The 15,974-nt window shown below is 52.6% G+C and overlaps 1 protein-coding gene across 1 annotated transcript in view; it reads right to left on the minus strand.

The window, feature by feature from the left end:
- Positions 1-4,568: 4,568 nt before the first annotated feature.
- The window catches only part of LOC120041965 (protein spire homolog 1-like), a gene marked incomplete at its 3' end in the record, with an annotated part of 80,361 nt that continues 68,955 nt past the window's right edge, over positions 4,569-15,974 (minus strand). The window contains exons 6-7 of the mRNA XM_038986840.1: positions 9,811-9,975; positions 4,569-4,655 (exon numbers count right to left, since the gene is read on the minus strand). Coding sequence (XP_038842768.1) covers positions 4,569-4,655; positions 9,811-9,975 — 252 coding nt within the window. The remainder of the gene's footprint in view (positions 4,656-9,810; positions 9,976-15,974) is intronic.

Below are 15,974 nucleotides of genomic sequence, written 5' to 3' on the forward strand. Positions count from 1 at the left end.
TCAGGACTCCCAGGGTTGAGAGGTGGTCAGAGACTAGGTCAGGACTCCAGGGTTGAGAGGTGGTCAGAGACTAGGTCAGGACTCCCAGGGTTGAGAGGTGGTCAGAGACTAGGTCAGGACTCACAGGGTTGAGAGGTGGTCAGAGACTAGGTAGGTACTCACAGGGTTGAGAGACTAGGTCAGGACTCCCAGGGATGAGAGGTGGTCAGAGACTAGGTCAGGACTCCCAGGGTTGAGAGGTGGTCAGAGACTAGGTCAGGACTCCCAGGGTTGAGAGGTGGTCAGAGACTAGGTCAGGACTCCCAGGGTTAAGAGGTGGTCAGAGACTAGGTCAGGACTCCCAGGGTTGAGAGGTGGTCAGAGACTAGGTCAGGACTCCCAGGGATGAGAGACTAGGTCAGGACTCCCAGGGTTGAGAGGTGGTCAGAGACTAGGTCAGGACTCCCAGGGGTGAGAGACTAGGTCAGGACTCCCAGGGATGAGAGGTGGTCAGAGACTAGGTCAGTACTCCCAGGGATGAGAGGTGGTCAGAGACTAGGTCAGGACTCCCAGGGTTGAGAGGTGGTCAGAGACTAGGTCAGGACTCCCAGGGTTGAGAGGTGGTCAGAGACTAGGTCAGGACTCCCAGGGTTGAGAGGTGGTCAGAGACTAGGTCAGGACTCCCAGGGATGAGAGACTAGGTCAGGACTCCCAGGGATGAGAGACTAGGTCAGGACTCCCAGGGTTGAGAGGTGGTCAGAGACTAGGTCAGGACTCCCAGGGATGAGAGACTAGGTCAGGACTCCCAGGGATGAGAGGTGGTCAGAGACTAGGTCAGTACTCCCAGGGATGAGAGGTGGTCAGAGACTAGGTCAGGACTCCCAGGGTTGAGAGGTGGTCAGAGACTAGGTCAGGACTCCCAGGGATGAGAGACTAGGTCAGGACTCCCAGGGATGAGAGACTAGGTCAGGACTCCCAGGGATGAGAGACTAGGTCAGGACTCCCAGGGATGAGAGACTAGGTCAGGACTCCCAGGGATGAGAGACTAGGACAGGACTCCCAGGGATGAGAGACTAGGACAGGACTCACAGGGTTGAGAGACTAGGTCAGGACTCCCAGGGATGAGAGGTGGTCAGAGACTAGGTCAGGACTCACAGGGTTGAGAGACTAGGTCTGGACTCCCAGGGATGAGAGACTAGGACAGGACTCACAGGGTTGAGAGACTAGGTCAGGACTCACAGGGATGAGAGGTGGTCAGAGACTAGGTCAGGACTCACAGGGTTGAGAGACTAGGTCAGTACTCCCAGGGTTGAGAGGTGGTCAGAGACTAGGTCAGTACTCCCAGGGATGAGAGGTGGTCAGAGACTAGGTCAGTACTCACAGGGTTGAGAGACTAGGTCAGTACTCCCAGGGTTGAGAGGTGGTCAGAGACTAGGTCAGGACTCCCAGGGTTGAGAGGTGGTCAGAGACTAGGTCAGGACTCCCAGGGTTGAGAAGTGGTCAGAGACTAGGTCGGTACTCCCAGGGTTGAGAGGTGGTCAGAGACTAGGTCAGGACTCCCAGGGTTGAGAGGAGGTCAGAGACTAGGTCAGTACTCCCAGGGTTGAGAGGTGGTCAGAGACTAGGTCAGGACTCCCAGGGTTGAGAGGAGGTCAGAGACTAGGTCAGTACTCCCAGGGTTGAGAGGTGGTCAGAGACTAGGTCAGGACTCCCAGGGTTGAAAGGAGGTCAGAGACTAGGTCAGGACTCCCAGGGTTGAGAGGAGGTCAGAGACTAGGTCAGTACTCCCAGGGTTGAGAGGTGGTCAGAGACTAGGTCAGTACTCCCAGGGTTGAGAGGTGGTCAGAGACTAGGTCAGGACTCCCAGGGTTGAGAGGTGGTCAGAGACTAGGTCAGGACTCCCAGGGTTGAGAGGTAGTCAGAGACTAGGTCAGGACTCCCAGGGATGAGAGACTAGGTCAGTACTCACAGGGTTAAGAGACTAGGGCAGTACTCACAGGGATGAGAGGTGGTCAGAGACTAGGTCAGTACTCACAGGGTTAAGAGACTAGGTCAGTACTCACAGGGTTAAGAGACTAGGGCAGTACTCACAGGGATGAGAGGTGGTCAGAGACTAGGTCAGGACTCACAGGGATGAGAGGTGGTCAGAGACTAGGTCAGGACTCACAGGGTTGAGAGGTGGTCAGAGACTAGGTAGGTACTCACAGGGTTGAGAGGTGGTCAGAGACTAGGCCAGGACTCCCAGGGATGAGAGGTGGTCAGACTAGGTCAGGACTCACAGGGTTGAGAGGTGGTCAGAGACTAGGTAGGTACTCACAGGGTTGAGAGGTGGTCAGAGACTAGGTCAGGACTCCCAGGGTTGAGAGGTAGTCAGAGACTAGGTCAGGACTCACAGGGTTGAGGTGGTCAGAGACTAGGTCAGGACCCCCAGGGTTGAGAGGTGGTCAGAGACTAGGTCAGGACTCCCAGGGATGAGAGACTAGGTCAGGACTCAGGGTTGAGAGACTAGGTCAGTACTCACAGGGTTGAGAGGTGGTCAGAGACTAGGTCGGTACTCCCAGGGTTGAGAGGTGGTCAGAGACTAGGTCAGGACTCCCAGGGATGAGAGGTGGTCAGAGACTAGGTCAGGACTCACAGGGTTGAGAGGTGGTCAGAGACTAGGTCAGGACCCCCAGGGTTGAGAGGTGGTCAGACTAGGTCAGGACTCCCAGGGATGAGAGACTAGGTCGGGACTCAGGGTTGAGAGGTGGTCAGAGACTAGGTCGGGACTCAGGGTTGAGAGACTAGGTCAGGACTCCCAGGGTTGAGAGGTGGTCAGAGACTAGGTCAGTACTCCCAGGGTTGAGAGGTGGTCAGAGACTAGGTCAGGACTCAGGGATGAGAGACTAGGTCGGTACTCACAGGGTTGAGAGGTGTTCAGAGACTAGGTCGGGACTCAGGGATGAGAGACTAGGTCAGGACTCCCAGGGTTGAGAGGTGGTCAGAGACTAGGTCGGGACTCAGGGATGAGAGACTAGGTCAGGACTCCCAGGGTTGAGAGGTGGTCAGAGACTAGGTCGGTACTCCCAGGGTTGAGAGGTGTTCAGAGACTAGGTCGGGACTCAGGGTTGAGAGACTAGGTCAGGACTCCCAGGGTTGAGAGGTGGTCAGAGACTAGGTCAGTACTCCCAGGGTTGAGAGGTGGTCAGAGACTAGGTCAGTACTCACAGGGTTGAGAGGTGGTCAGAGACTAGGTCAGGACTCCCAGGGTTGAGAGGTGGTCAGAGACTAGGTCAGGACTCCCAGGGATGAGAGGTGGTCAGAGACTAGGTCAGGACTCCCAGGGATGAGAGGTGGTCAGAGACTAGGTCAGGACTCCCAGGGTTGAGAGGTGGTCAGAGACTAGGTCAGGACTCCCAGGGATGAGAGACTAGGTCAGGACTCCCAGGGATGAGAGACTAGGTCAGGACTCCCAGGGATGAGAGGTGGTCAGAGACTAGGTCAGGACTCCCAGGGATGAGAGACTAGGTCAGGACTCCCAGGGTTGAGAGGTGGTCAGAGACTAGGTCAGGACTCCCAGGGATGAGAGACTAGGTCAGGACTCCCAGGGATGAGAGGTGGTCAGAGACTAGGTCAGTACTCCCAGGGATGAGAGGTGGTCAGAGACTAGGTCAGGACTCCCAGGGTTGAGAGGTGGTCAGAGACTAGGTCAGGACTCCCAGGGTTGAGAGGTGGTCAGAGACTAGGTCAGGACTCCCAGGGTTGAGAGGTGGTCAGAGACTAGGTCAGGACTCCCAGGGTTGAGAGGTGGTCAGAGACTAGGTCAGGACTCCCAGGGTTGAGAGGTGGTCAGAGACTAGGTCAGGACTCCCAGGGTTGAGAGGTGGTCAGAGACTAGGTCAGGACTCCCAGGGTTGAGAGGTGGTCAGAGACTAGGTCAGGACTCCCAGGGTTGAGAGGTGGTCAGAGACTAGGTAGGTACTCACAGGGTTGAGAGGTGGTCAGAGACTAGGTCAGGACTCCCAGGGATGAGAGACTAGGTCAGGACTCCCAGGGTTGAGAGGTGGTCAGAGACTAGGTCAGTACTCCCAGGGATGAGAGGTGGTCAGAGACTAGGTCAGTACTCACAGGGTTGAGAGACTAGGTCAGGACTCCCAGGGATGAGAGACTAGGTCAGGACTCCCAGGGATGAGAGGTGGTCAGAGACTAGGTCAGGACTCCCAGGGTTGAGAGGTGGTCAGAGACTAGGTCAGTACTCCCAGGGATGAGAGGTGGTCAGAGACTAGGTCAGTACTCACAGGGTTGAGAGACTAGGTCAGGACTCCCAGGGATGAGAGACTACGTCAGGACTCCCAGGGTTGAGAGGTGGTCAGAGACTAGGTCAGGACTCCCAGGGATGAGAGGTGGTCAGAGACTAGGTCAGGACTCCCAGGGATGAGAGACTAGGTCAGGACTCCCAGGGTTGAGAGGTGGTCAGAGACTAGGTCAGGACTCCCAGGGTTGAGAGGTGGTCAGAGACTAGGTCAGTACTCCCAGGGTTGAGAGGTGGTCAGAGACTAGGTCAGGACCCCCAGGGTTGAGAGGTGGTCAGAGACTAGGTAGGTACTCACAGGGTTGAGAGGTGGTCTGGAGCGGATGAAGTCCAGGATGACCTCATGAGCACTCTTCTTTAACCTGGGAGGGATGTCTCCATTCAGCTGGAGTAACAACACACAGGAACAGCAAAGGTAGTGAGTACACATACACTACCGTTCAAAAGTTTGGGGTCACTTTTTTTGTCCATTCAAATAACATAAAATTTATCAGAAATACAGTGCATACATTGTTAATGTGGTAAATTACTATTGTAGTTGGAAACATGGAATATCTACATGGAATATCTACATAGGCGTACAGAGGCCCGTTATCAGCAACCATCACTCCTTTGTTCCAATGGCACGGTGTGTTAGCTAATCCAAGTTCATCATTTTAAAAGGCTAATTGATCATTAGAAAACCCTTTTGGAATTATGTTAGCACAGCTGAAAACTGTTGTCCTGATTAAAGAAGCAATACAACTGGCCTTCTTTAGTTGAGAATCTGGAGCATCGGCATTTGTGGGTTCAATTACAGGCTCAAAATGGCCAGAAACAAATAACTTTCTTCCCGCAAAACACCAGTCTCAACGTCAACAGTGAAGAGGCGACTCCGGGATGCTGGCCTTCTAGGCAGAGTTGCAAAGAAAAAGCCATATCTCAGACTGGCCAATAAAAAGAAAAGATTAAGATGGGCAAAAGAACACAGACACTGGACAGAGGATCTCTGCCTAGAAGGCCAGCATCCCGGAGTCCCCTCTTCACTGTTGACATTGAGACTGGTGTTTTGCGGGTACTATTTAATAAAGCTGCCAGTTGAGGACTTGTGAGGCGTCTGTTTCTCAAACGGAATTGTCCATAGAGCTCAGAGACGGGATTGTATTGAGGCACAGATCTGGGGAAAGGTACAAAAAAAATCTGCAGCATTGAAGATACCCAAGAACACAGTGGCCTCCATCATTCTTAAATGGAAGAAGTTTGGAACCATTAAGACACTTCCTAGAGCTGGCTGCCCGGCCAAACTGACCAATCGGGGGAGAAGGACCTTGGTCAGGGAGCTGAACAAGAACCCGATGGTCACTCTGACAGAGCTCCAGAGTTTCTCTGTGGAGATGGGAGAACATTCCAGAAGGACAACCATCTCTGCAGTGCGCCACCAATCAGGCCTTTATGGTAGAGTGGCCAGACGGAAGCCACTCCTCAGTAAAATTCACATGACAGCCCACTTGGAGTTTGCCAAAAGGCACCGAAAGGATTCCCAGACCATGAGAAACAAGATTCACTGGTCTAGAAGAGACCAGAATCTAACTCTTTGGCCTGAATGCCAAGAGTCAAGTCTGGAGGAAACCTGGCACCAAACCCATATGGTGAAGCATGGTGGTAGGGACTGGGAGACTAGTCAGGATCGAGGGAAAGATGAACGGAGCAAAGTGCAGATAGATCCTTGATGAAAACCTGCTCTAGAGTGGGGTGGGACTGGGGTGAAGGTTCAACTTCCAACAGGACAACGACACTGAGCACCCAGCCAGGACAATGCAGAAGTGGCTTCGGGACAAGTCTCTGAATGTCCTGTGTGCCAAGCTTGTAGCGTCACACCCAAGGAGACTTAAGACTGTAATCGCTGCCAAAGATGCTTCTGCAAAGTACTAAGCAAAGGGTCTGAATAATTATGTAAATGTGATCTTTTTTTTATTTTTTATACATTTGCTAAAATTTCTAAAACATGTTTTTGCTTTGTCATTATAGGGTAGTGTGTGTAGATTGAGAGAAAAAAAAACAATTGAATAAGACTGAAACATAACAAAATGTGGAAAAAGTCCAGGGGTTTCCGGATGCACTGTACACACAACCACACACACACCAGCTGCACCATCGAGAGCATCCTGACCTCCGGATGCACTGTACACACAACCACACACACAAGCTGCACCATCGAGAGCATCCTGACCTCCGGATGCACTGTACACACAACCACACACACCAGCTGCACCATCGAGAGCATCCTGACCTCCGGATGCACTGTACACACAACCACACACACCAGCTGCACCATCGAGAGCATCCTGCCCTCCGGATGCACTGTACACACAACCACACACACCAGCTAAACCATCGAGAGCATCCTGACCGGTTGCATCACCACCTGGTATGGCAACTGCTCGGCATCTGAACGTAAGGCTCTACCAGAGGGTAGTGCGTAGGGCCCAGTACATCACTGGGGCCAAGCTTCCTACCATCCTGGACATTTATAATAGGCGGTGACAGAGGAAAGCCCATAAAATTGTCAAAGACCCCAGTCACCCCATTGCACTCACTTCTGTCATCATGAAGTTCTTTGAGAGGATCATATCACCTCCACCCTACCTGACACCCTAGACCCACTCCAATTTGCTTACCGCCCCAACAGGTCCACAGACGACGCAATCACACTGCCCTAACCCATTTGGACAAGAGGAATACCTATGTAAGAATGCTGTTCATTGACTATAGCTCAGTATTCAACACCATAGTACCCTCCAAGCTCATCATTAAGCGCGAAGCCCTGGGTCTGAACCCTGCCCTGTGCAACTGGGTCCTGGACTTCCTGACGGGCCACCCTGAGGTGGTGGAGGTAGTTAACAACACCTCCACTTCGCTGATACTCAACACTGGGGCCCCACAAGGGTGCGGTGTTTGCAGATGACAACAGTAGTAGGCCTGATGACCAATAATGACGAGACAGCCTACAGGGAGGTGTGGAGGGTCCTGGGAGAGTGGTGCCAGGAAAATAACCTCTCACTCAATGTCAACAAAACAAAGGAGCTGATCGTGGACTACAGGAAACAGCAGAGAGCAAGCCCCTATCCACATCGACGGGACCGCAGTGGAGAAGGTAGAAAGCTTGAAGGTCCTCGTGTACACATCACTAAGGATATGAAATGTTCCACCCACACAGACAGCGTGGTGAAGAAGGCGGAACAGAGCCTCTTCAACCTCAGGAGGCTGAAGAAATTTGGCTTGGCCCCTAAAACCCTCAACCTGTACAGATGCACAATTGAGAGCATCCTGTCAGGCTATATCACAGCCTCGTACGGCAACTGCACCGCCCGCAACCGCAGGGCTCTCCAGAGGGTGGTGCGGTCTGCACAACGCATCACCGGGGGAAAACTACCTGGCCTGCAGGACACCTACACCACCCGATGTCACGGGAAGACCAAAAAGATTATCAGGACAACAACCACCTGAGCCACAGCCTGTTCATCCAGAAGGCGAGGTCAGTACAGGTGCATTCAACCTGGGTCCGAGAGTCTGAAAAACAGCTTCTATCTCAAGGCCATCAGACTGTTAAACAGCCATCACTAGCCGGCTTCCACCCGGTTACGCAACCCTGCCCCATAAACAGACTTGGAATCACTGACCACTTTGATAATGGTTAAATAATGTTTACATAGTGCTTTACTCATCTCATATGTATATACAGTATTCTATTCTACTGTATTTTAGTCAATGCCACTCCGACATTGCTCCATCAATACTTATTTCTTAATTAAATTATTTTAGATATGTGTATTGTTGTGAATCGTTTTTACATTCTACTGCACTGTTGGAGCTAGGAACACAAGCATTTTGCTACACCTGCAATAACATCTGCAAAATATGTGTATGTGACTAATAAAATTTGATTTGATTTTAACAGAGTGAAAAGAAGGAAGACTGGACAAAATATGCATCCTGTTTGCAATAAGGCACTGAAGTAAAACTGCAAGAAAATTGGCAAAGAAATTAACTTTGTCCTGAATACAAAGCGTTATGTTTTGGGAAAATCAATCACACCACTATTCATATTTTCAAGCATGGTGATGGCTGCATCATGTTATGGGTATGCTGGTCATCGGCAAGGACTTTATAACAAAAAACGGAATAGAGCTCAGCACAGGCAAAATCCTAGAGGAAAACCTGGTTCAGTCTGCTTTCCAACTATCATTGGGAGATAAATTCCGTGTTCATCAGGACAAGAACCTTATCAAGACGACATTGAATGTTACTGAGCAGCCGAGTTACAGTTTTTACTTAGTTTTGCTTGAAGATCTATGGCACCTTTGGCAGCGATTACAGCAGTGAGTCTTTCTGGGTTAGTCTAAGACCTTTGCACACCCAGATTGAACAACATTTCCACTTCGGTCGCCAGCTGTACGGTGTTTCCTCCGACACATTGGTGCGGCTGGCTTCTGGGTTAAGCGAGCAGTGTGTCAAGAATCAGTGCGGCTTGGCAGTGTCGTGTTTCGGAGGACGCATGGCTCTCGACCTTCGCCTCTCCCGAGTCCGTACAGGAGTTGCAAAGATGGGACAAGACAAACTACAATTGGATATCATGAAATTGGGAAGAAAAAGTGGTAAAAGAATAACACAATTTTAATAAGAAATCGACACTGCAGTCTGAGGTATCTCAGATATATCAGGGGTGTATTCATTAGTGCACACCATAGTAAAACCTCTTGCAAAAAAAAAATTATGTTTTTATTGGACAGATTCATGCAGGTCCCTCCCAGTTTGCTTCCTAGTGAATAACATCAGATGCTATTGGAGTTCAGCATCCCCCATCCTCACTGGGCCCTCCGTCACCACGACTTAAAACAAGGATGGCCAACCACCGCTTTCCCCCCCATCCTCACTGGGCCCTCCGTCACCACGACGTAAAACAAGGATGGCCAACCACCGCTTTCCCCCATCCTCACTGGGCCCTCCGTCACCACGACGTAAAACAAGGATGGCCAACCACCGCTTTCCCCCATCCTCACTGGGCCCTCCGTCACCACGACTTAAAACAAGGATGGCCAACCACCGCTTTCCCCCATCCTCACTGGGCCCTCCGTCACCACGACGTAAAACAAGGATGGCCAACCACCGCTTTCCCCCATCCTCACTGGGCCCTCCGTCACCACGACTTAAAACAAGGATGGCCAACCACCGCTTTCCCCCATCCTCACTGGGCCCTCCGTCACCACGACTTAAAACAAGGATGGCCAACCACCGCTTTCCCCCCAATCCTCACTGGGCCCTCCGTCACCACGACGTAAAACAAAGTTGGCCAACCACCGCTTTCCCCCCCATCCCTAACAAACAGCTGATTAAACTTATTGCATTCTAAACTGAAGATCATGATTAGTTGATTATTGAAGTCAGACATGTTAGTATGACACCAATCAGGCCACAGAGATCTGGAGTTGCCCATCCCTGACCTAAAACATGAACATCTACCCCTTCCTTAAGATAATATTCTTCATGTTTAAGTCCCTCACCATGACGTTCCGTAGTTTGTATCGTTTGAAGCGGATATCATCCATCAGCATCTCGTAAGGCGTGAGCTGGAACTCTATAGGTAGAGGGCTGTACTGTCTCTCCTGGACCTTCTTCAGCTTGACCCCGTTACGCAGGTCACCCATCACCTGCATCCAGAACTTCGCCTGAGGGACACAGGACAATAGAAGGGTTAGGGCGGTCCTGACGTTTTGTCAGACAGTTATTGTCATGCATAACGGTCCAGTTTTGTCGGCTACTTGGGTTTTATAGAGGAGCATCTGAGAAATGAATAAGAACACGTATTTAACACTTATCTAACCATAACCCCTAACCCTAGTCTCTCCAACCCTGTTCCTGCAGCTACCCAGTACTCTGTATGCCATGGGCTCTCCTACCCTGTTCCTGCAGCTACCCAGTACTCTGTATGCCATGGTCTCTCCAACCCTGTTCCTGCTGCTACCCAGTACTCTGTATGCCATGGACTCTCCAACCCTGCTCCTGCAGCTACCCAGTACTCTGTATGCCATGGACTCTCCAACCCTGCTCCTGCAGCTACCCAGTACTCTGTATGCCATGGGCTCTCCAACCCTGTTCCTGCAGCTACCCAGTACTCTGTATGCCATGGGCTCTCCAACCCTGCTCCTGCAGCTACCCAGTACTCTGTATGCCATGGGCTCTCCAACCCTGTTCCTGCAGCTACCTAGTACTCTGTATGCCACGGTCTCTCCAACCCTGTTCCTGCAGCTACCCAGTACTCTGTATGCCATGGGCTCTCCAACCCTGTTACTGCAGCTACCCAGTACTCTGTATGCCATGGGCTCTCCAACCCTGTTCCTGCAGCTACCCAGTACTCTGTATGTCATGGACTCTCCAACCCTGTTCCTGCAGCTACCCAGTACTCTGTATGCCATGGGCTCTCCAACCCTGTTCCTGCAGCTACCCAGTACTCTGTATGTCATGGACTCTCCAACCCTGTTCCTGCAGCTACCCAGTACTCTGTATGCCATGGGCTCTCCAACCCTGTTCCTGCAGCTACCCAGTACTCTGTATGCCATGGTCTCTCCAACCCTGTTCCTACAGCTACCCAGTACTCTGTATGCCATGGGCTCTCTAACCCTGTTCCTGCAGCTACCCAGTACTCTGTATGCCATGGGCTCTCCAACCCTGTTCCTACCCAGTACTCTGTATGCCATGGTCTCTCCTACCCTGTTTCTGCAGCTACCCAGTACTCTGTATGCCATGGGCTCTCCAACCCTGTTCCTGCAGCTACCCAGTACTCTGTATGCCATGGGCTCTCCAACCCTGTTCCTACCCAGTACTCTGTATGCCATGGTCTATCCAACCCTGTTCCTGCAGCTACCCAGTACTCTGTATGCCATGGTCTCTCCAACCCTGTTCCTACCCAGTACTCTGTATGCCATGGGCTCTCCAACCCTGTTCCTACCCAGTACTCTGTATGCCATGGGCTCTCCAACCCTGTTCCTGCAGCTACCCAGTACTCTGTATGTCATGGACTCTCCAACCCTGTTCCTGCAGCTACCCAGTACTCTGTATGTCATGGACTCTCCAACCCTGTTCCTGCAGCTACCCAGTACTCTGTATGCCATGGACTCTCCAACCCTGTTCCTGCAGCTACCCAGTACTCTGTATGTCATGGACTCTCCAACCCTGTTCCTGCAGCTACCCAGTACTCTGTATGCCATGGACTCTCCAACCCTGTTCCTGCAGCTACCCAGTACTCTGTATGCCATGGACTCTCCAACCCTGTTCCTGCCCAGTACTCTGTATGCCATGGGCTCTCCAACCCTGTTCCTGCAGCTACCCAGTACTCTGTATGCCATGGGCTCTCCAACCCTGTTCCTGCAGCTACCCAGTACTCTGTATGCCATGGGCTCTCCAACCCTGTTCCTGCAGCTACCCAGTACTCTGTATGCCATGGACTCTCCAACCCTGTTCCTGCAGCTACCCAGTACTCTGTATGCCATGGGCTCTCCAACCCTGTTCCTGCAGCTACCCAGTACTCTGTATGCCATGGGCTCTCCAACCCTGTTCCTGCAGCTACCCAGTACTCTGTATGCCATGGACTCTCCAACCCTGTTCCTGCAGCTACCCAGTACTCTGTATGCCATGGGCTCTCCAACCCTGTTCCTACCCAGTACTCTGTATGTCATGGACTCTCCAACCCTGTTCCTGCAGCTACCCAGTACTCTGTATGCCATGGTCTCTCCTACCCTGTTCCTGCAGCTGCCCAGTACTCTGTATGCCATGGGCTCTCCAACCCTGTTCCTGCAGCTACCCAGTACTCTGTATGCCATGGGCTCTCCAACCCTGTTCCTGCAGCTACCCAGTACTCTGTATGCCATGGGCTCTCCAACCCTGTTCCTGCAGCTACCCAGTACTCTGTATGCCATGGGCTCTCCAACCCTGTTCCTGCAGCTACCCAGTACTCTGTATGCCATGGGCTCTCCAACCCTGTTCCTGCAGCTACCCAGTACTCTGTATGTCATGGACTCTCCAACCCTGTTCCTGCAGCTACCCAGTACTCTGTATGCCATGGGCTCTCCAACCCTGTTCCTGCAGCTACCCAGTACTCTGTATGTCATGGACTCTCCAACCCTGTTCCTGCAGCTACCCAGTACTCTGTATGCCATGGGCTCTCCAACCCTGTTCCTACCCAGTACTCTGTATGCCATGGGCTCTCCAACCCTGTTCCTACCCAGTACTCTGTATGCCATGGGCTCTCCAACCCTGTTCCTACCCAGTACTCTGTATGCCATGGGCTCTCCAACCCTGTTCCTGCAGCTACCCAGTACTCTGTATGCCATGGGCTCTCCAACCCTGTTCCTGCAGCTACCCAGTACTCTGTATGCCATGGGCTCTCCAACCCTGTTCCTGCAGCTACCCAGTACTCTGTATGCCATGGTCTCTCCAACCCTGTTCCTACAGCTACCCAGTACTCTGTATGCCATGGGCTCTCCAACCCTGTTCCTGCAGCTACACAGTACTCTGTATGCCATGGGCTCTCCAACCCTGTTCCTACCCAGTACTCTGTATGCCATGGTCTCTCCTACCCTGTTCCTGCAGCTACCCAGTACTCAGTATGCCATGGGCTCTCCAACCCTGTTCCTGCAGCTACCCAGTACTCTGTATGCCATGGGCTCTCCAACCCTGTTCCTGCAGCTACCCAGTACTCTGTATGCCATGGGCTCTCCAACCCTGTTCCTGCAGCTACCCAGTACTCTGTATGCCATGGGCTCTCCAACCCTGTTCCTGCAGCTACCCAGTACTCTGTATGCCATGGGCTCTCCAACCCTGTTCCTGCAGCTACCCAGTACTCTGTATGCCATGGACTCTCCAACCCTGTTCCTGCAGCTACCCAGTACTCTGTATGCCATGGACTCTCCAACCCTGTTCCTGCAGCTACCCAGTACTCTGTATGCCATGGGCTCTCCAACCCTGTTCCTGCAGCTACCCAGTACTCTGTATGCCATGGGCTCTCCAACCCTGTTCCTGCAGCTACCCAGTACTCTGTATGCCATGGACTCTCCAACCCTGTTCCTGCAGCTACCCAGTACTCTGTATGCCATGGGCTCTCCAACCCTGTTCCTACCCAGTACTCTGTATGTCATGGACTCTCCAACCCTGTTCCTGCAGCTACTCAGTACTCTGTATGCCATGGTCTCTCCTACCCTGTTCCTGCAGCTGCCCAGTACTCTGTATGCCATGGGCTCTCCAACCCTGTTCCTGCAGCTACCCAGTACTCTGTATGCCATGGGCTCTCCAACCCTGTTCCTGCAGCTACCCAGTACTCTGTATGCCATGGGCTCTCCAACCCTGTTCCTGCAGCTACCCAGTACTCTGTATGCCATGGACTCTCCAACCCTGTTACTGCAGCTACCCAGTACTCTGTATGCCATGGGCTCTCCAACCCTGTTCCTGCAGCTACCCAGTACTCTGTATGCCATGGGCTCTCCAACCCTGTTCCTGCCCAGTACTCTGTATGCCATGGGCTCTCCAACCCTGTTCCTGCAGCTACCCAGTACTCTGTATGCCATGGGCTCTCCAACCCTGTTCCTGCAGCTACCCAGTACTCTGTATGCCATGGGCTCTCCAACCCTGTTCCTGCAGCTACCCAGTACTCTGTATGCCATGGGCTCTCCAACCCTGTTCCTGCAGCTACCCAGTACTCTGTATGCCATGGGCTCTCCAACCCTGTTCCTGCAGCTACCCAGTACTCTGTATGCCATGGACTCTCCAACCCTGTTCCTGCAGCTACCCAGTACTCTGTATGCCATGGACTCTCCAACCCTGTTCCTGCAGCTACCCAGTACTCTGTATGCCATGGGCTCTCCAACCCTGTTCCTGCAGCTACCCAGTACTCTGTATGCCATGGACTCTCCAACCCTGTTCCTGCAGCTACCCAGTACTATGTATGCCATGGACTCTCCAACCCTGTTCCTGCAGCTACCCAGTACTCTGTATGCCATGGGCTCTCCAACCCTGTTCCTACCCAGTACTCTGTATGTCATGGACTCTCCAACCCTGTTCCTGCAGCTACTCAGTACTCTGTATGCCATGGTCTCTCCTACCCTGTTCCTGCAGCTGCCCAGTACTCTGTATGCCATGGGCTCTCCAACCCTGTTCCTGCAGCTACCCAGTACTCTGTATGCCATGGGCTCTCCAACCCTGTTCCTGCAGCTACCCAGTACTCTGTATGCCATGGGCTCTCCAACCCTGTTCCTGCAGCTACCCAGTACTCTGTATGCCATGGACTCTCCAACCCTGTTACTGCAGCTACCCAGTACTCTGTATGCCATGGGCTCTCCAACCCTGTTCCTGCAGCTACCCAGTACTCTGTATGTCATGGACTCTCCAACCCTGTTCCTGCAGCTACCCAGTACTCTGTATGCCATGGGCTCTCCAGCTCTGTTCCTACAGCTACCCAGTACTCTGTATGCCATGGGCTCTCCAACCCTGTTCCTGCAGCTACCCAGTACTCTGTATGTCATGGACTCTCCAACCCTGTTCCTGCAGCTACCCAGTACTCTGTATGCCATGGGCTCTCCAACCCTGTTCCTGCAGCTACCCAGTACTCTGTATGCCATGGGCTCTCCAACCCTGTTCCTGCAGCTACCCAGTACTCTGTATGTCATGGACTCTCCAACCCTGTTCCTGCAGCTACCCAGTACTCTGTATGCCATGGGCTCTCCAACCCTGTTCCTGCAGCTACCCAGTACTCTGTATGCCATGGGCTCTCCAGCTCTGTTCCTACAGCTACCCAGTACTCTGTATGCCATGGGCTCTCCAACCCTGTTCCTGCAGCTACCCAGTACTCTGTATGCCATGGGCTCTCCAACCCTGTTCCTGCAGCTACCCAGTACTCTGTATGCCATGGCCTCTCCAACCCTGTTCCTACCCAGTACTCTGTATGCCATGGGCTCTCCAGCTCTGTTCCTACAGCTACCCAGTGCTCTGTATGCCATGGGCTCTCCAACCCTGTTCCTGCAGCTACCCAGTACTCTGAATGCCATGGGCTCTCCAACCCTGTTCCTGCAGCTACCCAGTACTCTGTATGCCATGGTCTCTCCAACCCTGTTCCTACAGCTACCCAGTACTCTGTATGCCATGGGCTCTCCAACCCTGTTCCTGCAGCTACCCAGTACTCTGTATGCCATGGGCTCTCCAACCCTGTTCCTACCCAGTACTCTGTATGCCATGGTCTCTCCTACCCTGTTTCTGCAGCTACCCAGTACTCTGTATGCCATGGACTCTCCTACCCTGTTCCTGCAGCTACCCAGTACTCTGTATGCCATGGGCTCTCCAACCCTGTTCCTGCAGCTACCTAGTACTCTGTATGCCATGGGCTCTCCAACCCTGTTCCTACCCAGTACTCTGTATGCCATGGTCTATCCAACCCTGTTCCTGCAGCTACCCAGTACTCTGTATGCCATGGGCTCTCCAACCCTGTTCCTGCAGCTACCCAGTACTCTGTATGCCATGGGCTCTCCAACCCTGTTCCTACCCAGTACTCTGTATGCCATGGTCTATCCAACCCTGTTCCTGCAGCTACCCAGTACTCTGTATGCCATGGACTCTCCAACCCTGTTCCTGCAGCTACCCAGTACTCTGTATGCCATGGGCTCTCCAACCCTGTTCCTGCAGC

This window comes from Salvelinus namaycush, unplaced genomic scaffold (genome assembly GCF_016432855.1).
Source record: "Salvelinus namaycush isolate Seneca unplaced genomic scaffold, SaNama_1.0 Scaffold594, whole genome shotgun sequence".
Lineage (NCBI taxonomy): Eukaryota > Metazoa > Chordata > Actinopteri > Salmoniformes > Salmonidae > Salvelinus > Salvelinus namaycush.